The 25,114-nt window shown below is 42.4% G+C and overlaps 1 protein-coding gene across 2 annotated transcripts in view; it reads left to right on the top strand.

Moving 5' to 3' along the window:
* Positions 1–11,889: 11,889 nt before the first annotated feature.
* The window catches only part of ATP2A2 (ATPase sarcoplasmic/endoplasmic reticulum Ca2+ transporting 2), a 158,446-nt gene continuing 145,221 nt past the window's right edge, over positions 11,890–25,114 (top strand). The window contains exons 1-4 of one of the 2 annotated variants that reach the window (XM_030220198.1): positions 11,890–12,487; positions 13,302–13,319; positions 13,426–13,508; positions 20,393–20,497. In XM_030220198.1, the coding sequence (XP_030076058.1) occupies positions 12,370–12,487; positions 13,302–13,319; positions 13,426–13,508; positions 20,393–20,497 (324 nt within the window). In that variant the 5' untranslated portion in view covers positions 11,890–12,369. The remainder of the gene's footprint in view (positions 12,488–13,301; positions 13,320–13,425; positions 13,509–20,392; positions 20,498–25,114) is intronic. The other variant, XM_030220199.1, reaches the window with a different exon arrangement.

Raw genomic sequence — 25,114 nt, 5'->3', positions numbered from 1 at the left:
AGTTCCTATTTCCAGTCCCGTCTGAGTTCCAGTCCCCAGACCTGCTCGCGTTCCTATTTCCAGTCCTGCCTGAGTTCCTGTCTCTAGTCCTACCTGTGTTCCATTTCTAGTCCTGCCTGAGTTCCAGTCTCCAGTCCCACCTGAGTTCCTATTTCCTGTCCTGTCTGAGTTCCAGTCTCCAGTCCTGCCTGCGTTCCTATTTCCAGTTCTGCCTGAGTTCCTGTCTCTAGTCCTACCTGTGTTCCATTTCCAGTCCTGTCTGAGTTCCAGTCTCCAGTCCTGCCTGTGTTCCTATTTCCAGTCCCGCCTGAGTTCCTATTTCCAGTCCTGCCTGAGTTCCTGTCTCTAGTCCTACCTGTGTTCCATTTCCAGTCCTGTCTGAGTTCCAGTCTCCAGTCCTGCCTGTGTTCCTATTTCCAGTCCCGCCTGAGTTCCTATTTCCAGTCCTGTCTGAGTTCCAGTCTCCAGTCCTGCCTGCGTTCCTATTTCCAGTCCCGCCTGAGTTCCTGTCTCTAGTCCTACCTGTGTTCCATTTCCAGTACTGCCTGAGTTCCTGTCTCTGCCTGCAATCCAGCCTCCAGTCTTGCCTCTTTACCACTTCTGGCTATGATTTTGGAGAAGGCAGTATTGTATCAATTACTAGTTTTTGCCTCTAACACTGCCCAGTTGGCGAAACGTGGCCACGTCGGACACAAGCATTTGTTTGGTGAAATTAAAACCCTTTTTCTACCTTCTACATTGGTGGTCTTCTGTTTGTTTTGCTGCATCTGCACTGCAGATCCCCTGCCTCTGATAGTTCCCCATTCTTTATTTTAGGCCTGCCCTCATCTATGCTTTAAGGCATCATAATCAATTCAGATCTCTGCTGCTCGGCTAACTGGAGCCTCTCGGTTTGACCATGTTGGTCCACTTCTTTCTTCATTGCATCGGTTGCAATATGCTGGTGTGTTAAATTTAAATTATTGTGTATGATTTTCAAAATATTCTCCAGCAAAGCTCCCTCTTATATGAAGCTATAGTTGTCTAACAGGACTCTGTGTTCTGAAGGTGCTGGGCTTTTGCTGCATCCTATCAATTGGCAGAGGTATGTAAATGTCTTTTATCCTAGCTGGGCCTTTTGAATGGAGCCCAGCAACACCGGTAATTGGGAAGCAAAACCAGTGCTGGACATACTGGGCAGACTTCTACGGTCAATGCTCTGATCGTGACGGAATAGATATGGATGGGCTGGAGTGTAAATTTTAAGGGGTTTCGGCGTTAGCTTCCGAACGTTTAGTACAAGAACAGTGCTGGACAGACTTCTACAGCCTGTGCCCTGAGAATGGCAAGGACAAATCAAACTCAGGTATACATATAAAGTATCACATACCACGTAAAATTAGTTTATTTATTTTTTAGCATTTGTATCCCACATTTTCCCACCTATTTGCAGGCTCAATGTGCCGTGATGGCGATCGCCATTTCCGGGTACAGAATTTCAAATGGTAATACATTTAGGTGTATACACATATGGTAAAGAGGAATACATTGTGGCAGTGGCGTACCAAGGGGGGGGGCGGTGGGGGCGGTCCGCCCTGGGTGCACGCCGCTGGGGGGGTGCCGTGCGCCTGTCGGCTCTTCGTTTTCATGCTCCCTTTGCCCCGGAACAGGTTACTTCCTGTTCCGGGGCAGAGGGAGCATGAAAACGAAGAGCCGGCAGGTGCGCGGCACCCCCCCCCCCCAGCGGCATGCACCCGGGGGGGGGGTTCTTTCACCAGAGGATCGGGGGTTCTTTCGCCGGGGGGGGCGTCACGCTGTTCTGGGGGGGGCGCTGCACCCGGGGGGCGGGGCGCATTGGCGATCCGCCCTGGGTATCAGCCCCCCTAGGAACACCACTGCATTGTGGCATTGCATACAAATGATTTTGCATCAAGGTGCATACATACATGGTACAGAGGAATGCATTATGGCATTGCATCGAGGTTTCTAAGTGATAAAATGAGTTGTAGCATAAGTTAGGTCATCAACTATAAAGATGTCATCTTCAATTTAGGAAATAGATTGGTAGTGCGTATTGTGTAGCTTTCTTTAATAGCAGTGAGGTTAAACAGTCCAGTGACAAGAGTTCGGTTTTGTCTAGTTCGTGTAGAGTCTATTTATTTTGTATATAAGATGGAACATTATAGTAGGCCTGCTTGACCAGATTTGTTTTCAGTAGTCTACGGAAGATTGTTAGGTCATGTATTGAGTGGAGGAGTGGCCTAGTGGTTAGGGTGGTGGACTTTGGTCCTGGGGAACTGAGGAACTGAGTTCGATTCCCACTTCAGGCACAGGCAGCTCCTTGTGACTCTGGGCAAGTCACTTAACCCTCCATTGCCCCATGTAAGCCGCATTGAGCCTGCCACAAGTGGGAAAGCGCGGGGTACAAATGTAACAAAAATAAAATAGATACTATTGGAGATTCTACATGGAATGTTGCTATTCCACTAGCAACATTCCATGTAGAAGGCTGCGCAGGCTTCTGTTTCTGTGAGTCTGATGTCCTGCACGTATGTGCAGGACGTCAGACTCACAGAAGCAGAAGCCTGCGCGGCCACATTGGTGATCCATGTAGAAGTGGCCTGGTGGTGGACTTTGGTCCTGAGGAACTGATTTCGATTCCCACTTCAGGCACAGGCAGCTCCTTGTGACTCTGGGCAAGTCACTTAACCCTCCATTGCCCCATGTAAGCCGCATTGAGCCTGCCATGAGTGGGAAAGCGTGGGGTACAAATGTAACAAAAATTTTAAAAAAATGTTATGGCCTTCAGTAATGCGTTCCATAGTTGCGTGCATACGTAGGAGAAGCTGGCAGACTGGATGGACCGTACAGGTCTTTATCTGCTGTCACTTACTATGTTACTGTGTAAATTGCGAGATAAAATCAGAATGTTAGAAGACTGTAGAAAACAGTTCAAGAGATTAACTTTTAGTCAGGCATTTAGAACTGTACCTTGATAAAGAATAACGTGAATACTGCACTGCTACAATTATATGCTTTATCTTACGTAATGTTTTAAGTATGTACATACATAGTAGATGACGGCAGAAAAAGACCTGCATGGTCCATCTAGTCTGCCCAACAAGATAAACTCATATGTAAGATATGTATCTTATTCTGTTTATTTTATTATGTATGTTTTCATTCTACCCCATCAAGTACTATGGATAGTTGCAGTCTATCAATATTTTAAATAAATAAACAAATAAAATCACATTAGACAAACAATTATAAAACCCACTCCATATTCCTACATCTAAAAACAAATCCGTTATCTTATTTCCTCAATATTCCACCCACCTAAACTTTCTGAGCAAATTACAGTTCACACTGGCAATTAAATAAGCGACAAACAATTATAAAAACCCACCTCCATCCCTAAATGTAAAAACAAATCCATTATCTTACTTCCTCAATATGCCACCCACCTAGATATTCTGAGCAGACTACAGTCCACACTGACAGTTAAACATTACATTAAACAATTACAAATCCAATCCCATATCCCTAAGTCTAAAATCAAACCTACTATCTTTAAAAGAAAACAAATCTACTATCTCACATCCTTAACAGTCTAATCACCTTCACTTTCACGGCAGGAGATACTAATTAATTGTACAAGTTCTCCAGCTCATCACCAAAAGCTTCCTGGTAAATCCATTCTTTCAACTGGTTCCTAAATATCAGTACATCTGTTTCCAATCTAATAGCTGAAGACAACTGATCCCATAAGTGTAGACTGGTTATTGAAAGGCCTGTCTCCAAGGCCTAGCTCTGTGCAAGCCTCAATGAAAGAATATCAAGCAGGCCCTGATTTTGGGATCACAGAACCTTACTAACTTCTTAGAAAGCAGGAGCCACTGGTGACAGAAAAAGTGCAACTGCAAGGCACAATGATCATCTAACTTAAACATCACCTTCCCACTTCCTGGAAACCAATGCAGCGTCAGTAACATTGGGGAGATATGCCCAAGATATTTCACTGCTTTTGACTGTTTTTATTCACACCCGGGACCTTTGTGTTTTGTGCTTTCATGGACTGGTGGTACAGTAACATTTACAAATGACACTTTTGTAAAGTTCTAATTTCATACATTTGTGACTGCTTTCAAGACCTAGACTCCCTTTGTCACTGACTATAATAAAAACTTGTCACATATTCACCAAAGTAACCTATTGAATAGGGTTTCTCAGCCCAGTCCTCAGGATACACATAGTCAGTCACGTTTTCAGGATCTCTACAAGGCATACGCACGAGGTAGATTTCCAGGCCCTGAGCCCCCAATGTGCAGATCTCATGCATATTCATTGTGGAGACCCTGAGAACCTGATTATATGCCACCTGCTTGTTTTAAGTGTATTTCTGCCTTTCTAAGTAGACTAACAAGGGAACCACAACAGAGAATAAACAATGTTAACACAGGAGATCCTTTGAGAAAGTCCTCATTGTATATCTGGAGGAAGGGATCCCCAGAAGCTTAGCCGGTGGTGGGAGGCAGGGCTGGTGGTTGGGAGGTGGGGATAGTGCTGGGCAGACTTATACGGTCTGTGCCCTGAAAAAGACAGATACAAATCAAGGTAAGGTATACACAAAAAATGGCACATGAGTTTATCTTGTTGGGCAGACTGGATGGACTATGCAGGTCTTTTTCTGCCGTCATCTACTATGTTACTATGTTAGATGGCACTTTTTATTGTACCAAAGTTTGAGGGATTGAGGAAAATGGCCTTTTTTTCAGCACTGCATTTTTCTAGTGGTCGTGTGGGGGAGCAGGATATACTTGGAAAAGAACGAACTGCATAGGACCTTATATGATGGGTTTCAATTTGTGCGCTTGAATATTCTCTGATTTAATGAGTCGACTAGCATGACCAATTTGTTATAGCATCAGCCACAATCAAAAATAACGTCGAATTGTTCTTAACAACTTAAGCAATAGCGCAATGGTCTATATTTTCCAGTGCTACTGAACCCTTGAATGGAGAACATTTCATTCTGCACATCTGAAAGTCAATTTCTGTCATGTTAAGGAGAGCGAGTGTCAAAAGAGGCTCCTGCTGCCAAGCACTTCCTTGCAATCTGGTACATGCTTGAGGAAGTGATCAGCTTAACACCATCCAGAGGAAATAAATCATTGAGAAGTACATGCCAAGCAGCCAGAGCCTGTCAACAGCAACCCAAGGAGCTTCATGCTTAAGCTTTCAGCAGACTACTTGAAATTCCCCTCTTTCAGCTTCTATTCTTGAGGTGCTAACAGGGAGCCAGCTGCAGTGGAAAACAACTTGGATGCTTTCACAAGTCACCCACACTGTACTGTTTTACTCTCATAGTTATTGAAAATGTAACATGGAACCTCAGGTACAGAAAGGTGGAATCTAATTGGGCTTGAATCACTCACAATTCGTTATAACCTTGGGAGGCCAGAGAGTGGGAAATAACATACGAAAAACCATGCTCAGTCAAAGCAAGGTCCATCAAGCCCAGCATACACCATAAAAGGCCAAATTCAGGAGATGTGGCCCCAGAAAACATTCATTCTGGCTTGACAAAAATCATTTTAGAGCAAGCAGAAGGTGGTGTTACCCTTGTCACTCCATTAACACCCTTCACTTTGCCCACAGGCAGACTTGCGGGCATCTGTACACTCAACAAATGCACAGGTACCTTTATGTTGCAACATTCTTTATTGATGGCATAACAAAAGTAGTATAACAAACATGAGTATATATGAAATACCCAGTGGCAAGGCATACTAAATAAGATAAACAAGACGTGACCTATCATCGAGTTTTTCCCTCCAAGTAACTGCCTCAGCCCCACCCCACCCCCTCCCCTCCTACTCCCTCCCTTCCACAGTTTTATCTAACCTGAATCAAGGAGAGTACCACTTGTGAAAGAGGTCTTCAAATACTACAATCAGCAAACCAGAAAACAATAAGCACTACAACACAATGCAAAGGAAAATACTAGGTGTATTGTCATTACAATTTTCTGTATTCTCCCTTCCAGTCTTCCCACCCCTCTTTCCTAACCGAAGAGAAAAACAACAAAAAATCACGATGTGGAACTCTAGGCATCAGACATTTCCTATATAATAAAACACACCTTCAACGTTCTAACCTGCCTGGGACCGTGGCTCCCTCCGAGGTGGTCTGCTAGGCAGGCTAGAATGCACTGCCTCCCCCTGCCTGGGAATCAGCTGTCAGTGCGCCGGGGCAACACAGACACCCCCCTCTCGCCGCATCACCAAACCACCCCCCCCACTCAATGAACATCAACACCCCGGCCAGGCGAAGCGTGTTTTCCTACTCCTCTCCCTGCCTACGAAACAGCTCTCAGTGCCCCCCCCTCGCCGCAACACCCAAGCTCCTCTGCATCACCCAAGCTCACACCCCCCCCCTCGGCGCATCACCAAGCCCCTCCCCCCGGCGCATCACACAAGCCCATACCCCCCCCCCCCCCTCGGCCACACCAACCCCCTCACTACCCGCAGCCGCCAATACTAACACTGTCCGGCTGCTGCTGCCTCTCCTGTTGAGCAAACAGTGCTCCGTAGACAGCCATCTGGCATTGGCTGTCGTCTCTGCAGCCGCTCCTCCTCTCCCCTATGACATCGCTGCGCTCCTCCGGGGTCTTCCTCCAGGGGCAGTGACGTGCAGGGGAGAGGAGGAGCGGCTGCAGAGATGACAGCCAATGCCAGCTGGCTGTCTACGGAGCACTGTTTGAGGTTTGAAATGTTTTTTTGCTTTTTTCTTTTTGTCCAGGCCGCTGCTGCTCAACAGGAGAAGAAGCAGCGGCCAGACAGCGTTAGTATTGGCGGCTGCAGGTGGTGAGGGGGTTTATGTGCCCGAGGGGGGGAGTAGGGGCTTGGGTGATGTGCCGGGAGAGGGGCTTCGGTGATGCGCGAGGGGGGGTCTGGAACTCAAGAGGGAGGGAGGGTGGTGGGGGGGGGGATTACCTTGCTAGCGCCCGTTTCATCTGTTTCGGAAACGGGCCTTTTTTACTAGTCTTAAATAAGAAGGTCTTAAGCAACTTCCTAAAGATTAGGTAATCTCCCATTAATCTTATATCAACTGGCAATACCAGCATTTGATAAGAAAGAGAAGCAGTTAAAAATTTGGTAGGTTTAATATTCTATACTGAGGGATAACTTATAAGAAATTTTTCACACAGCCGACCCAATTTCTGATAGTTTCGGGTTGACTGCACCCACCAAATATAATGGAGCAGTTCCATGTAGAATTTTAAAAGCCATAGTGCCCAATCTGAAAAGAACCCAGGCTTCAACAGGAAGCCAGTAGCTTCCCCATGTCTGTCTCAATAGCAGACAATGGACTTTTCCTCCAGGAACGTGTCCAAACCTTTTTTTAAACCCAGATACGCTAACTGCTGTTACTACATCCTCCAGCAACAAGTTCCAGATCATAACTATTCACTGAGTGAAAACATATTTCCTATTTGTCTTAAAATTGGTTCCATGTAACTTCATTGAGTGTCCCCTAGTTTTTGTACTTTTTGAAAGAGTCAAAAAAATCGATTCACTTCTACTCGTTCTATACCACTCAGGATTTTGTAGACCTCAATCATATCTCCCCTCAGCCGTCTCTTTTCCAGGTTGAAAAGCCCTAACCTCTTTAGCCTTTCCTTATATGATAGGAGTTCCGTCCCCTTTATCATTTTGGTTGCTCTTCTTTGAATCTTTTCTAATTCTGCTATATACTTTTTGAGATACGGTGACCAGAACTGAGGTCGCAACATGGAATAATACAGAGGCATTATAGTATTTTGGGTCTTATTTACCAACCCTTTCCTAATAATTCCTAGCATCCTGTTTGTTTTTTTACAGATGACTTCAACATATTGTATATACCAACTAGATCGTTTTCTTGGGTGGTGACCCCCAAGGTGGATCCTAGCATCAGGTAACTATGACTTGGATTATTCTTCCCAGCGTGTATCACTCTGCATTTGTCTACATTAAATTTCATCTGCCATTTGGATGCCCAGTCTTCCCATTTCCTAAGCTCTTCTTGCAATTTTTCACGGTCTGCATGTGTTTTAACAGCTCATTGTTAAATTAAGTGATATTCATAAATGCCACTATTCTATAACTTGTGTACTCAGCTTTGCATACTAAGTGTAAAACTGAGTTTGCAGGTTTCTAGAATAAGGGTGATTATTATGTTATTGTGCATGGAAAAACCCTGTCAGTGCCCTGGGACAGTAGATGCTGGATTGTCATACCTTAAGTTGGTTGTAAACGAGGCTGACATGGGAGTGCCTTGTTCTGCTTTGGCCAGAAAAAAGGACGGATCCATGGGGAAACATTTTAGTTTTATTTTTCATTCCTTATTTCAGTTGTCTTCGGCCAGCGGTTTCATGTAATTTTAGTGGACACTATTTTGTTTCAGTGCATGCTACCAAGTAATAGCGCAGCCTTACGAAACAGCACACACCGCTGAATTCTATAAATGGTGCTTGAAATTGCGCACGCTAAATAGGGCATGCCCCCCAATTTGCGCACACAATTTAATTGATTGAATAACGAGCCAATTAGCACAGATAACTAGAATTTTAACAAGCAATTATTGGTGCTATCTGGCTTTAATTAAAATGTACATGTCTAAATTAAGTTGCAGGATCTACACAGAGTCCAAAAAGGGGCATGGCTATGGGAGGGTCATGGGCAGATCAGGGGTGTTCCTTTAATTTATGTGAGTTGTTATAGAATTCAGGGGATCCATGCCCAACTTAGGTGTGGGGATTTATACCAGAGTTTCATTAGTAAGAATGGCTACATCCTTTTATAAATGATGCCTCACTTTAAGTGCCATTTAAAGAACAGCGCTAAGTGTTATTTTTTTCAGGCAAGATTTTTCAAGTGTCATTTATAGAATTTAGTCCAATTCGATACCTAAGTGTCTCCAGTTAGGAACATCAATGTCACACACTGCACTAATTTTGGAACAGCATCCGTTTGCCAAGATGGTGTTATAGAATACTAGTGTAAGTCAGTATTCACATGCCTAAATTTAGGTGCGACCATTTACACCAGGTCAATAACATTTGTAAACAGATGTGCCTTAGTGTGCCATGCTATAGCCGTAACTTCTAGCATTCTGTAAGGTTAGCGCATAAGTTAGAGACATTCCCATGCCCCTTCCATGTTCCGCCCACATTTACACCTCCTTGCATTTATACGCTATAGCACTTATGTATGGTTTTACAGAATAGTGCATAATGCACACACACCCATTAGTGCTGCTTTTCTGGGCAGTTATGTGCATGTGCTCAGTTACAGAATTGTCTTTGAACTGTTTTCAGTGTGTAGTATTGTGACCAAAATGCAAAAAAAAAAAAAAACCCTCACAGTTTTTGGGTAGCAGTGTTTTTCCGTCTGTTAAACACCATCTTAATATCTCTTGCATTAGAGGCAGGATTGGCTTTAAGGTAAGGCAGGCAGGGCAACTGTCTGAGTGTAGCCAAAACTGGAGTGCCACACAGCCCCCAACTAACCCAACCTTCCTTCCTCTGGCCCTGATGCTCAGAAGCAAATGTGGGCACATGCACGCCAAAGGATATAACAAATGGCATGCTAACTGCATTTAAATTAGGTCACTTGCACTTCGCTCCCGTGTTCAAAAAACACCCCAAACAAGGGCACTCTTACTGCCCGGAACCTAATGCCAGCTCAGAGTTGGCATTAGGGTTGTTGAAAATGATAACTGGCCACCTTTTCATCCACCTTCCCTCCTCCTCTCCAGGCACAGAAGTCAGCTTCGCTTTCGTAATGGTGAGAGAAAAGAACTTCTCCTTGCTATCACATATGCATTGGCAAGAAGTGACCCCTGAATTCCTCTTGCAGGTCTTCACTGTCCTGGAGAAGAAAATTTGGGGGCCACTGGGGTTTCTGGAAATGCCAGTAGTAAGCTGGAATTCAGAGTTACCACCCCCCCCCCCCCCTTGGACTGGACCTTGAAGGGAGTCATCATTCCTTCCCCCACCTCAACAGAGAAGTCAGATAACTTTTAAGGGCTGGATTATTCCCCTTCAGTTGCACTTAGCAGTTGGCAACTTTTTCTCCTCTTGCGTTCTGGACATGCACTGAAGAGCTGTGCTTAATGCATAATTCTTCAGCGTATGCGCCAGATACTGTCCCTCCTGCGGATCTCCCTAATGCTCAGTGCTAACACTATGCCTAAATTTGCATGTCATAAGCATTGACCATTTGGGAGTTCCTTTGCCGTGCTGTTGTGGTGGTATTTTTTCGGCGCTGTTTAGAACAGCGCCAGACATTTAAGCATCTACCCTTCTGTCTACTCAAAGGGGGGGGGGGGGGAAAGAATAGGGATGTGTTGTATTTGTCAGCTAAAGAAAATAGTTGTAGTGGCATATTTTCTGCCTCTGTGGTACAGTTCAGTAAATTATTTTCCTTTTATAACACTTTCTGGGATGAAGTTATCCTAATTTCAGACTTACATGAGTTGGGCCATAGCCATAAGGGTCCTGACACAGAACCCCTCCCCCCCCCCCAATCATCACCACACACACTGCTAAAAACAAAATCCCAGATAGCCCCAGCTGTCCCTGATCCTGGAAGGCATATACACATTGTTCTCAGAGAAAATAACAGATACCAACTTGAAAACGCAATCTGTGTGTATTTTTTTTTATCACCTAGGAATTCTCCCACTTAATACATCTAAAAGTACTGGTACAGCCAGTGGACTTTTAGTCACCGTGAAGGAGAATTTTCAACTGGCTGCTTTACTAGGGTAAATCATTACTTGCCCATGTAAATAATTCTGTAACCTGCCCTGATTCGAGGCATGTGTATGTATTAACGTTAGATTTCAGTGGGCATCCAAAAATAGCGTGTGAATGACAACATACTAGGCTATTTTGTGCATGCTTAAAATCCTTGGTTGCCCTCTATCTCCCAAAAGAAAACCGGTAGGAAACTCTCTAGTCAGTTCTTCTCATTGCCCCAAGCGTCGGAAGGTTAGCTTAATTATCCTGCTAACTACACCCTTCCCCTTGTCTATTTTGCATCCACACAAAAAAAAAAAAATAATTTCATGAGTAATAACAATGGATCAACCACTTCAATGATGAAATATTTGAAAACAAATAATAAATCTTAGAACAGATCTTAGAACAGCCTGACTATAGAAAAAAAAACATTCTTTTCAGCACCTTTATGTAGGAGGTCTTCAGCGAAATGTTACCTACAAAATGGGGTTTATAGTGTTCCCGTTTAAAGCTGGTTTTGCTTTAAATACATGTAGAAAAAAATGTTTCGTTTCAACTAGTTCTCTTTCTTGCCGACTGCATTTGCCATCCTGTAACTCCAAAAAAAAAAAAAGAAAAGAAACATAGTACCAGGAACACTTCCCCAATGTCAAACGCGCAGGTAGCTTATACAGAAACAAAACAGCGGCAACAAAGAGAAGCAAGGGGGGAGGATCAGAAACGGTCCGAATCCACTTTGACAGCTCAGCTCCCACGCTCACCCCCTACCCCGATGCGCTTCGTTTGCATAAGATCCCCTTCGATTTTTTTTTTTTTTTTTTTGGTTTCCAACCCTGCCAGGGTTGCATAAGAACCGTGCCGCGAGCCGCACTCGCCCCGCCTCCGCCTGAGTCAGCGCAACTCACGCGCGCTCTTAGTCAACCCCGGGCTGGCTTGGAGGGGCGGAGCCTGCCTCCCCCCTGTTTAGTTTACGTCAGTGTGAGGCCTGCGTCACCAATCCAGGATCCTGTTGGAAGGACTGGGGGGCGGGTTCAGCTTATGCGACTCATTTTCTTTCCCTTTTTTTTTTTTTTTTTCTCGCTCGCTCTCTTCGGGCGACCGCTGGCCAATGAGCGGCGTCCACATGCTGCGGGTTGGGAGCGGGGCAGCGGCGAGGTGCGGCGAATAAATGCTATAGGAGGCAGCTACGGCGGCCAGCAGAAGCAAGCGGCTGCACCCAGGGCCAGGCAGAAGCTGCAGTCCCGAGGGGGGAAGGGCTAATATTTATTTATATTATTAGATAAACACTTATAAATTCTACACACACAGACTCTTGCGCGTGCGCTCTCCTCCCTCCCCCCTCCGACAAACAGAACGTTGTGACTTGTGAAAGGGAATTAGAGGAAGGCGCCGATCCCGGAGGGGGTGAGAAGTGGCTCTGGGAAGGGAATTCTCTGTGGACGGCACAGATAGGAGAGGGAGATTTCTGAGCGGCTTCCACCTCCCTCAGCCTTCCTCTCCGTACATGTGAGACAGACAGGGAGCTCAATTTTTTTTGTGTTGTTGTCACCGCCGCCGCTGCTTTCTGCTGGCTGAAGACAGACGTGGGGGAAAACAGCATGGAGAACGCGCACACAAAGACCGTGGAGGAAGTTTTGGCTTATTTCAACGTCAACGAGAGCACGGGACTGAGCCTGGAGCAAGTGAAGAAGCAGAAGGAGAGGTGGGGGCCCAACGGTAGGTAGCCGGGAAGACACTGGCTGGGGATGGGCCGGGGTTACGCGGCCGGCTTCTCTCTCTCGGGCCTAACCTGTGCCGAGCCGGCATCCGACCAGGAACTGAATGAGACAGAAGATGGCTGACTCCGGTGCATCCTCCTCCTCGTGAGTGTTGCCGGGAGCCGGAGTCGCGGCCGGGTTTTGTAAACACACCTTTCAACCGGGTTGTCAACCTTTGAACGAATGACACCTGTGCTGCGGTTTTGGGTTGGGGGTGACCTTCATTCACAGTCCGCTCCTAACCCTTTCTCCCCCCCCCCCCCCCCCCCTCCTCAGCTCCTGGGATGATTAAGACATGCCATTTCCGTGGGCTTTTACTGGGATTGAGTGATGCAAGCGGAAAGCTGAATGATTGAAGTGTGTTAGGCGGTGGATCTGCCTGGTTGCAGTTGAGCAGGCTCCTTCCTTGCTCTGTAATGCTTTAGTCGTCTCTGGCCCAGCTTCGTGTGCGGAATCAGAAGCTACTACACAGCTGGCAGGAGTGATGACTTGGCTGAAATGCATTGAGAGGCGCTAAGAGCCCTGAGCCGGCTTATAGCTGCCAAGAAGTGCGAATCAAATGAGATTCATTTGTTGCAAAGACCATTCTTGTAAAATGAATACCATTTTATCATATTTAAATTGACAGATCACGACATTTGACTGTATGCTGAAATATGATAATAGAAATGAACACTGTTACATCGAAAGAGATTTCTAATTGGTTGTTTTTTTCTCTCCCTCTTCGCCCCCTTTCCCCCGTGACGTCCCTGGCAAACCTTGACCTCCAACAGAATTACCAGCGGAAGAAGGTGAGAATGGTTTTGGTCTGGTTTTTGTTTTCTTCATATTTTAATGTTTGTCTCTTTTTTTTTTTTAATTTCTTTGGGCTAATTTTTCTTTTTAAATAATTTACAGGAAAAACACTATGGGAGCTTGTGATTGAACAGTTTGAAGACTTATTAGTTAGAATTTTGTTGTTGGCTGCTTGTATATCTTTTGTAAGTATGGAGAAAATCTTTTTATATGTACTATCAAGCATTCAATTTTAGGAATGTAGTTTGAGAGAAAGTAAGGACAGATAAAACCAGATTGTTTTGCTAGTTTTAATAAGTTATTTATGAAAAATTTAATTAATGTAATTGAAATAAGCATCCAAATTCATTATATAATGTAAATTATTTTTTTTATTAAGAAATCATTTAAAGTGTGTGTTTCACTGATAGGGGTATACATCTGTTTAAAGTTAAAACATAACATCCTAGGTTTTTTTTTTTATTTTTTGAGTTGATTCATTCAATGAATAGTTGCATAAAGATGGTTGAATACACTGGGAGCTGTAAATAGTATTTGTATGGGGAATATTCTGGTTGCTTTGCTGTCCTGATAATAGCAAGGTGACAGTTGTTACTCTTGACAGTGACAAGAGTGACGGCAGAGATGGCACCATTGTTGACCAAATTTGGTAACTGACCTTTAGAATGGTCTATTCATGTAAAATGGCGGACTCATCTTGACTTCAGGGTCTGTAGAGTACTGGGTAGTGTAGCAAATTCTGAGAAAAAAAAACTTAGATTTGAAATAGGTAAGGTTGCTCTATAACACTGTATGTATTATGTGGTTGCTAAGGAACAGCTGTGAAAGACTAGGTGGGAAAGTGGTGTGCATGTGTTCTGAACAACTTTAGAAACCAGCTGTTCTGTTCATATAACTAAACTTTGTCACCCCTTAAAAGCTTGTGAAGTGGAAGTAAAGTACAACTTGTAACTGATTCCTCTTGATGATATCTTAACTAAGATCAGTTATTTTAATTGAGAACTGTGGTCTCTGGATATTGAGTACAGACTCCATATAATTTGCTTAGTAAATTTGAGTCAAATGTATGTTCTGCCAAATAATGTAGAGGAGAGGTGTTGGTCTTTCAGATACTCGATAAATTATACATTGCTATTTAGGAACTGATGTAAGAAAAAAACTAGTTTTGAGGGTAAAGCACTTTGTTCAGGCTATTTCTAAGAGTCTGATGGTTTGATTTGATCTTTACTGTAGGATCAGGCTTCATTTGGCCATTAATCAGAAACTGGTTGAAATCATTCTAGTTTTGGGGAGAGAAGTGTGGTGCTTGTAATTTATAGTGAAATGATATCGGTGATGAAATGGGGAAAGGACAGGCATATATGGTGTAAAGCAGGTGGAAGGTTAGATTAATTTTGAAGTACTGCTTCTGTCTTCCAGAAGTCCATGCATAAGTGTTTTTTCCTGTAGTGGATTATCATTTGAGTTTCTTATGAGAAAAGGTCATTTTGCAAGTTTGCTGTAGTGTTTTATACAGCCTCATTGACTTTCAGCTGAAGTAGCAAGCTTGACAGATTTATTCATCTTGGTTGCTTTCAAGCAAGCAAGTTGTGCATACAAATTCACTGTTTCTGTCCATGTTGCAATTCGGTAGTGCAACATCTTTGGTTTGGGTTTTCCCTCAAGTTTTCATTTTAGAGTGGAGGAGCAGCCTAATGGTTAGTGCAATGGCTTGAGAACCAGGAGAAAGGGTTCAATTCCTTCTGCAGCTCCTTGTGGCTTAGGGCAAATCACTTAACCCTCCATTGCCCTAGGTACAGTATAAGTACTTGTATATAATATGTAACCACAGAAAAGTGGCATATGAAATCATACCCGCTTTCACCGTTATTCTGATTTCTGAAAGTAGTACATCCTAAGTAGGCAACTTTGATCTACTTTTCTACCACAGGAGAACATTTTGGATGTAGAAACTACCCATTGTATTCGGAAACAATTTTTTAAAATTGTGCTGTTAGAGTATGAGTGTACTGTTGAAGTATGTGCTAATTTATTTAAAAATGTATTTTTAAAATAGATGCCACCAGAATCTCCAACATGGTCCTTGCTAATGTATGCTTTTGACATAGAGGCATATTTTCAAAGCACTTTGGGAGGCTAAGTTCCATAGGTTTCTATGGAACTTTGGGAGGCTAAGTGCTTTGAAAATGAGCTTGAACATACAACAGACCTTTGAGAAACCTTAAAACGATATCCAAAGTTAAAAATGGTCATGTCTCTTGGTTTTATTCAGTCAGCAACTTGAGAGCTAACCTTGCTTACTACAATAGGGAAGACAAGTGGAGGTACTTTGGTTAAGTACCAACCTTGTCTGAAAGAAAAACTGATTGCATTTAAGAAAAAGGATTTTAGAGGACCGTTACCACTTTCAGGTCCAATTTCCTAGTGAACCCTAAATTAATACACACTGTATATAATTAGGGTTTTCCCATCACTGTTTCAGTCTTGCATTGTATACTTAAGGATGCGGTAGTTTTGGGATTGAGGTGTGTGATTGGATACAATGGTTTTACTCATTTCAGAACAGAAAGGGCTCACACTGTTAGGACCTCTTTTCTTTCTGTTCAGTTTTGTGCATTCATTCTGTTTGGTAATGTGCAGGGCATTTATGTGACTTGAAACTTTTAGTCTTAAGATAAAATGTTTGTATTAAGTATTTCATTTTTTTAAATATAACTATCTTATTGTGATTTACAAATTAGATTTCTCATTTTTGTTAATAAGGGTTTGGCTAGGAGAGACAGCTGTGTGGTATAGAAATTGTGCGGTATAAAAACTGCACTATCATTCTTGGTGGTGTACCGTTTATTGCTTTGATCTAACCCTGTGCATCTATATAGTCCACTAACTTTTTTTGTCAGATTTTTAACCTAATGTTTGCGTACTGACCCACTAATAAGTCATACACTTTTGGAATAATGTGAAGGTGGAGGGTTAAAGCTGGGCCTAATAGACCAAACACTTGTGTACTTGCAGCAGTAGTATCCACAGTGCTGGCTTTCACTGCATTTAGGAGTCTGTTTGCTAAAAATCTCATGCTTAACTATAGCATGTTAAGGGTGGGTTACAGGCAAAGAATGGGCATGGAAAACTCAATGCAGAAAAAACCCCAATGCCTAATACTCACCTCTCAACATAACACGAACAAATTCACCACCATTAACACACCAAAACTGAATCGTCCAATTTCGCACACCCTAAAAATTCTTGGAGTTACCATTGATCGTCACCTAACACTTGAAAATCACGCGAAAAATACAACCAAGAAGATGTTCCACGCAATGTGGAAATTAAAAAGTGTAAGACCTTTCTTCCCAAGGACCGTATTCCGTAACCTGGTACAATCAGTGGTACTCTGCCATCTAGACTATTGCAACGCACTCTATGCTGGCCTGTAAAGAGCAAATAATCAAGAAACTTCAAAACAGCCCAGAACACTGCAGCTAGACTCGTATTCGGTAAAACAAAATATGAAAGTGCTAAACCCCTATGAGAAAAGCTACACTGGCTCCCACTCAAAGAATGCATCACGTTCAAAATATGTACCCTAGTCCACAAAATCATTCATGGAGATGCCCCAGTCTACATGTCAGACCTGATAGACTTACCACCCAGGAACGCTAAAAAAACATCCCGCACATTCCTTAATCTTGACTTCCCCAACTGCTAAGGTCTAAAATATAAACTAATGCATGTATCAACCTTTTCCTGCTTCAGCACACAATTCTGGAACACGCTGCGGCGTAACTTAAAAATGATCTATGAACTAACTAACTTCCGCAAACTATTGAAGACCCATCTCTTTAACAAGGCATACCACAAAGATCAACAGATGTGAACTCCTACACATATAGCCAGAACTGCCTACGATATTTGCTTATTATGCTATTATCATGCTTTATCATTGTCGTGTTTACCCAAGATCTTTTTGTCTATTTTCTTATATATTTCCACTATTCATAATGTATTATAAGCCACATTGAGCCTGCAAAAAGGTGGGAAAATGTGGGATACAAATGCAATAAATAAAATATGGTACTAGCTGTACGCTGTCACTTGTGCAGATAGTGTGCTTGCACTTACTGCCTGCTTATGAGGTGGTAAGTGCATCTGCGATAATTGTGAATAAACATTACATGGCAAAGAGCTTATAAGAATAAAACTTAAGTGCTTTTTAAAAGTTTAATTTTAAATTCCATGTACTAAAGTAATCTTGCAGTTAAATTACTTGCAAGATGACTTCCAATGTAAATATTACAAATATCTGTGATCCCAGTGACCTGAAAGTGGCACTTAGTTTAGAGGTACTTTAGCAACATCAGTGGTAACATACCTTGTGGCCTATAAATACCAGCTGGGTGAGTTTGCCTTGTCCATACAGTTTCTCAATCAACTAAGAAGCAGTTCTCTGTTCCATGGCACACTATTTAGAGGAAATGTAAAACTTAATTCTGTAATCACTTTGTTTACAGATGATTAACAGGCAATGGAGGGCAGGATGCCTGCAACAAGAATAGCAGGAGGATGAATGATTAGTGCAATCTATTACTAAATTCTAGATTGATCACTTTAAATGTTGAGGCAATACTCAATACTTTTCCTGTGAAAGTCATTTTGATTTTTTTTTTTCGTGTGTCTTCAGTATCCCCTCCACTGGTGCCCTGCTGGAAAATAAATTGTTTAGACTAGAAATTGAATGAATTCTTTCTGATTTACTTGTGGCAATATAGATTTCACTCTGTATCAGAAATCTCAATGGGAAATAGAGGTAATCCATTTTGCTAGCATTTTTTTTTGAGATACGAAAATGAATTTGATCAAGAGAGAGAGAATTTTTTTCAGGACAATTGTCATCTGATTATGCTTAGGAATTTAAGAAGGTCTTTTAAAAGGTGTGCTAGAGTTTGTGTTGTAACACCTTACATTAATGTGTTACCCCCCTCTCCTCCCTGTTTACTAAGCTGCGTAGCAGTGCCGACACAGCCCATGTTAGTATTGGCACACCAACAGCCCCTAGCGCAGCTTAGTAAACAGGGGGTTTAGGTTTTAGTGGATTCATCTGGAAATTTTCTTTAAATATATGCAAACGGGAGAACAGTTGTGATCTCATCCAGAGCAGTTTTTTTTTTTTTTAATGTATCTGGAGTCTGAATTTAGCCAACCAGTGGAGTGAGAATTGCAGTGCTGATGAACATGAACTATCAACTTCCTGCTGCTATGCCATAACACACTATTACTAAACCAGCATAAATATTAGAAATCCTTCTCTAGAGAATGTTTTGTTTTAGTTTAACAGAGCATGCTGAGAGAGAGCCGATTTTTTTTTTTTTTTTTTTTAGGTTGGAGAGGCTTGTAATTTTGCCTTTGATGTCTGTGTTCACTAGGAAATTGGACCTGAAGTGGTAACGGTCCTCTAAAACCTTTTCTCTTAGTAAATGCAATCAGTTTTTTCTTTCAGACAAGGTTGGCACTTAACCAAAGTACCTCCACCTGTCTTCCCTATTGTAATAAGCAAGTTTAGCTCTTCAGTAGCTGACTGAATAAAACCCAGAGACATGACAATTTTTTAACTTGATATCATTTGAGGTTTCTCAAGTCTGTTGCATTAGGTAGAACAGCCATACCATGTTTTTAGTAATTTTTGGTTTCATTTCAGTGTGTTATGTAAATAGATAACTGGCTGCAGTTCTGCCTGAATGTTTTATGTTAAGATTTAAGGAATGAACTTGGAAAGAAGTAGCTGGTCAACTCTCCAGAGAACCTGAATATCAAACTTGCTGTCCTTTTGGGTTTTCCGCTGGAGTATTTCACATTAACGCAATCTTTTTCTCATATATGGCGAAAGTTAATTTATCGGACACATTTTATTTGGCTTTATGCTCTGGAAACCCCTGGCCTAACCTGGTTAGTTCCAAATTTTCTAACGTGATAGCCCTTTGCAGTCCTATGTAAACTTGAGTCTGTTTCTTAAATAATAAATGCACTTTCTGTAACATTTCAGAAATTCACATCCTGTCCCTTACTACTACTACTACTACTACTATTTAACATTTCTAAAGCGCTACTAGGGTTATGCAGCGCTGTACAATTTAACATAGGACAGTCCCTGCTCAAAGAGCTTACTAAATGACTGAACGTTAAAAGAAAATTTTATATATATATATATATATATATATATATATATATATATAATATAAAATTTATAATTTTCTGGCAGTTTTTTCCTACTTTGGATGGTCCAGATCAGTTGAAGTAGTCACTTTTCAGGGTTATGGCACGCTATAAGCCTTCAGTCGCAACTACTCATAGGTTTTCTTACATTTTTAAAATGGTGGGCAGATAAAGTATTGTATACTGCTTGGATAGCTTTAATTAGCTCTTCAGGAATATATAAAAGACATCTAATAGGATACTCCTGTGTAATCTAATCACTGTATTAATACCATGGTTGCCTCCAAATCCTGGTTTGTATGTACCCCTGAGTCTGGTACTAGATATTACCATTTTTGCAGTACCTAGGAGACTGCTCAACTATCATAGAGGCATATTTTCAAAGAACTTAGCCTTCCAAAGTTCCATAGAAACCTATGGAACTTTGGAAGGCTAAGTGCTTTGAAAATGAGCCCCATCGTCTCAGAAGCTGTTCTTAGCAATCAAGCCTGATTCTTTGCATGGCAAACCATCACTTTTATTTTAAACAACTCTTCACTTTCCCTTTGTGGGAGCAATCTGCAACAAGAACTGCACACTATCGCATATGGTTTCCACTGGTTATATAAGTATCACAGAGAGAGTCCTGTGAGGTTGTTTGACTCTTCTCTAGTGTGTCTGTGCTCAAAAGATGAGAGGATTGATGAGGATGTTTTAAGGAACTGCAAAAATTGCTTGGCACCATTTAATAGCACATGGAAGCTGTGTTTTTCTGAAACAGTAGTATAGATGCAGAAATAAACTCCTGACCTATTGACTTTTCTGTAAAGTTTGCAAGGCAAGAACATGTCCTCACTAAATGCAATCTTTTCTTCTGCAGGTACTGGCATGGTTTGAAGAAGGTGAAGAAACAGTTACAGCCTTCGTAGAACCCTTTGTAATATTACTTATATTAGTAGCAAATGCCATAGTAGGGGTGTGGCAGGTGAGTAAATATTCTCTTTAGGGTTTTTAGAGAATGAATTTGTAGGTACTTGGGGGCTGTTTTACTAAGCTGCGCTTGTAAATGGGCTTTGCGCGCCCTAATGCAGGGTTTCCTGTGTGCTAAGTCCATTTTTGGCATTTATTTATTACATTTGTATCCCATATTTTCCCACCTATTTGCAGGCTCAATGTGGCTTACAGAGTTTGGTTATGACATAATCATTCCATGATATCAGATACAATTAGTAATGTACAAAGATTAGGTGAGGGAGGAGAGAAGGATGCAGTTTTTCTGTTTATTGAATTTGTGCGCTGTTAGCATTAGCGCATGGCCATTAAAAAAAAAAAACACCACAGGAGCACTTACTGCCTCCTATTTAAGAGGTTCTAAGGGCTCTCACATAGACACACTAACCAGTGAGCCTGCTGGTAATGTCAGTGCAGTAGCTGGATAGCACTTTCATGCCCATTTTCCACCCCTGACACAACCCCTTCCAAAATTCTGTTCACTTTATGTGCACAAATAGCAAAACTAATGCAGAATGCTTTAGGTTTTCTTCATTAGGCCATTTTTCCTGTGTTAAGTGTTCATTATAAGTTAACACAGCTTTGTGAAAAGGCCCCTGATTATCTATAGGGCATTTTGGACTACCGTGGTTAATCTGTTGGATGTGTAGCTGTATCTGGGGTTATGTTTCAATAGAAAGCATGAGTTGAAATTGGAAAATAAGAGACTTGAGGAATATTGTATAATTTAATATTAAATGATATGCCAATTGCTTTTCTGATTAATGGACAATTAACTTTTAATTTTAGCATTTGCCTTAATTTTTCTTAGATGGACTTTGCCAGGTAGCCAATTGGTTTTGTGTCCTGACAAAATTGAGTATCTGCAACGTGATTGAACTTGAAAATTAAAACAAATTTGGCAATTGTGGAGCCCTTTTTATTAATGAGTAGGAAGCTTTTACCATGTGAATTAGCACATGGTTAACTGTTAGTGCACTGTTACAGTAATTGTTGCTGTATGGATATGATAGCACACACTAATTCATGTTCTAACTGCATACTCTGTTAAGGGTGGGGGTCTGCATAGTGCAGTTCGTGTATGTTCATTTACGGAGCTATGGCTCTTCTTTCTGTCGTTTGGTGTTGCAGATAGCATGGATGGACTTACTGCGCAGTAAGATTGTTATATGGGAAGATGCCGAGAACCTTCCCAAAGTTACTGCACAGGCTCTGTACTTTGCAATAATATAGGCATTTACTAGGGCTGTGAAATCAGTAAAAACAAACAAACTCCAGCTTCAAAATAAAAAAAGCATAATATATGGTAAACATAATTTTATACTTATATATACATACCTTTTGTTCTGGATCTAAAGTACTGAAAAATATAAAGCCTAATATCAGTAGGAAGTGGAGCTGGATTCTGAGTCGGGCAGAAGAAAAATAGAGGAATCTTAGTCTTAAAGTTGAAGGTTTGTACTAACTCGACAGCCCTGGTACTTAATACGTGCTAAGTAATTTCACTTTAACTTGTGTAGCCCCAAGATCCCATCTTTCCATTTTTCAATGGCTAAACATGTTAAATTTTCCTTAGTACGTTAAAATAGAGGCCTACAGAGGTGATTGCCTCTTCCTGGGGAACTGAGTTTGATTCCCACTGCAGCTCCTTGTGACTCTGGGCAAGTCACTTAACCCTCCATTGCCCCTGGCACAAAATAAGTACCTGAATATATGTAAACCGCTTTGAATGTAGTTGCAAAAACCTCAGGCAGTATATCAAGTCCCCTTTCCCTTCCCTTTCTTAGTACTGTATGCCCTTGTAATGCAATGATCTCAATATCATATTCTATTTGTGTTCTCATTTTTATATTTAAATATCAATCTACTCTCTTAATGTAGACTTTTTTTTAATTTGTATGTTTTGAATACGTATGTCAAACTATTATTATTATTACATTTTTACACCGCGCTTTCCCACACAATGCAGGCTCAATGCGGATTATATAGTAACTAGTAAAAAAGGCCCGTTTCTGACACAAATGAAACGGGCGCTAGCAAGGTTTTCCTCCGAGTGTGTATGTTTGGGAGAGTGTATGTGAGAGTGACTGTGTGAGAGACAGAGTGAAAGTGTGAGTGTGTGTGTGTGAGAGAGAGAGTGAGTCTGGGTGTGAGTGTGTTTGTGAGAGAGTGTGTGTGTGAGAATGAGAGTGTGTGTATGTGAGACACAGTGTGAGAGAGAGAGTGTGTGTGAGACACAGATTCTCTGTGAGAGTGAATGTATGAGACCAAGCGAGTGTGTGAGTGACTGTGTGGCACATAGAGAAGTGAATGTGATACAGTGTGAGACAGAGTGTGTGAGAGTGAGAGTCAGAAAGACATTGTATATGAGAGAGTGTGAGTCCTGCCCTCCCAATCCATGCCCATCTGTCCCCTGCCCCCTCCATTCATCCTTTTCCAGCAATTCCCCTCTCTCCCTGAGCCCTGCCCTCCCAATCCATGCCCATCCATGCTCCTCTGTCCCCTGCCCCCTCCATTCATCCCTTTCCAGCAATTCCCCTCTCTCCCTGAGCCCTGCCCTGCAATCCATATCCATCCGTGCCCATCTGTCCCCTCCATTCATCCCTATCCAGCAATTCCCCTCTCTCCCTGAGCCCTGCCCTCCCAATCCATGCCCATCCATGCTCCTCTGTCCCCTGCCCCCTCCATTCATCCCTTTCCAGCAATTCCCCTCTCTCTCTGAGCCCTGCCCTCCCAATCCATGCCCATCCATGCTCCTCTGTCCCCTGCCCCTCCATTCATCCTTTTCCAGCAATTCCCCTCTCTCCCTTCCATGACCCCCCCTCGCATCCATGCTCCTCTCTCTCCCATGTCCCAGCCTGGCCCGCCCTCTTCTCCCCCCCCCCCCCCTTCGCATCCATGCTGTCGTTTCTCCCCTGCCCTCCCGCTCCCATTGTTCAACTTTACGGCCCACCCTCTTCTCTCCCCCCAACATCCCTTTTCTTTTTTTTTCTTTTTAAATTTACCTCCATGGCGGTTCCGGCAGCGTCAGGGAAGGAGGCAGCGCTCCCGATGTCTAGCCTTCCCTTCGCTGTGTTCCGCCTTCTTCTGACGTCATCCTTGATGTCAGAAGAAGGCGGAACACAGCGAAGGGAAGGCTAGAGATGTCGGGAGCGCCACCTCCTTCCCTGATGCTGCGCTGCCGGAACCACCACCACGGAGGTAAATCTAATATAATAAAACGCACCGTGCGTGGGTGCGATTTGTTTTTTTTTTTTTTTTCCGCCCTCGACGTCATGACGTTTGACGCGAGGGCGGGGCAGAGACGGCTGGCTGGCTTCACACCATGAATCCACGAACCCTTCAGGGAGTGTTTGAGTGACTTCAGAACGTTCACGGTGCGTTTTATTATATTAGATTTGAAATACAAAGTTAATAGAATTTTAATAAAACAGTAGTAAAACAATGTAAAGTTGGGCTTAGTAGTGTATGATAAGTTGAGCTAGATAATATATGACTAGGATAAAAGAGAGTAGACAGGATAGTGTAATTTGGGAGAAAGGATAAGGAGGGATAAAATTAAGGAGAGATGGAAAGAAAAGGATGGGAGGCTGGTATTTAAGTCAGAACAGAATTGAGGGTGGAAGTTGGCGAGATTAGGTTGGGGCAGGAAGGTGTTGGTTAAGATAAGTTTGTGAAGAAATAGATCTGTTTCTAGCAGGGGAGGTCTATCAACTATTTAGTTTAGTTTTGCCTCTTGGTATTAGATTAAAGAGCCACTGGATTACTGTACTTGGTGGGATTTGAACCTAGGTCCCTTGATTTACAGTCTACTATACTAACCACTAGTCTGCCCCATATCTACAACAAATAATCCTTTGCTCAAAATGTAGTCTTAGAAAATGAGGAAAAAAGCACAAGTTACTTTGGTGTCTTATGATTGAGCAAGGGGGTGTTTTTTTTTTTTTTTTTACTTGTAAACTTCTACTTGCTCTTTTTGGCCTTCCTTTTCAATCGGAACCAGCCTCTATTGGGCTATGAGCACCATGAGCCTTCATTTGTATCTAGCTGATGATTATTTCTCCTCATCAATTCCTGCCTCGGCACAGCGGAAGTCCTAGCTGGAGCCATACATCAAAGCTCTTCTGCAAACTGATTTCTCAAAACCTACTGCCAGTGTTAAGGCTAGTTGGCACAGGGATAGCGCGCATATAAAATTTGTGTGGCATACTCGGAGGGCTTTAGCATAGGAAACAACATGCACAGCAGAGATGACTGTAGTCAAAACTATGGGAAGGCATAGCAAACGCCACCATTAACAATGCTCTGAGAACAGCGCATGAACAAACCCTGGAAAAGTAATGCCAGCTCCGAGCTTGCAGTGGAAAGTTTGAAGAGAGGATTTCTTTTGATTTTCTGTTTAAAATCTCAGTTTTGATTTTCTTCTTGAAGCAGAAGTAAGCTTGTGCAAGTCAGTACTGAGCAACAAATGTGCGTGAGTCCAAGCAAACCCGAAAAAAGCACACATTAGTGCCTGTTTTCTGTGCTTAAATATAAGCCTTCCAAATACAAAACAAAATAAAATTTAATTTAAAAAAAGTTGAAAAGCTTA

The sequence above is a fragment of the Microcaecilia unicolor genome, chromosome 11 (genome assembly GCF_901765095.1).
Source record: "Microcaecilia unicolor chromosome 11, aMicUni1.1, whole genome shotgun sequence".
In the NCBI taxonomy this organism is placed as follows: Eukaryota; Metazoa; Chordata; class Amphibia; order Gymnophiona; family Siphonopidae; genus Microcaecilia; species Microcaecilia unicolor.
This window is presented reverse-complemented; position numbering and strand designations above follow the sequence as displayed.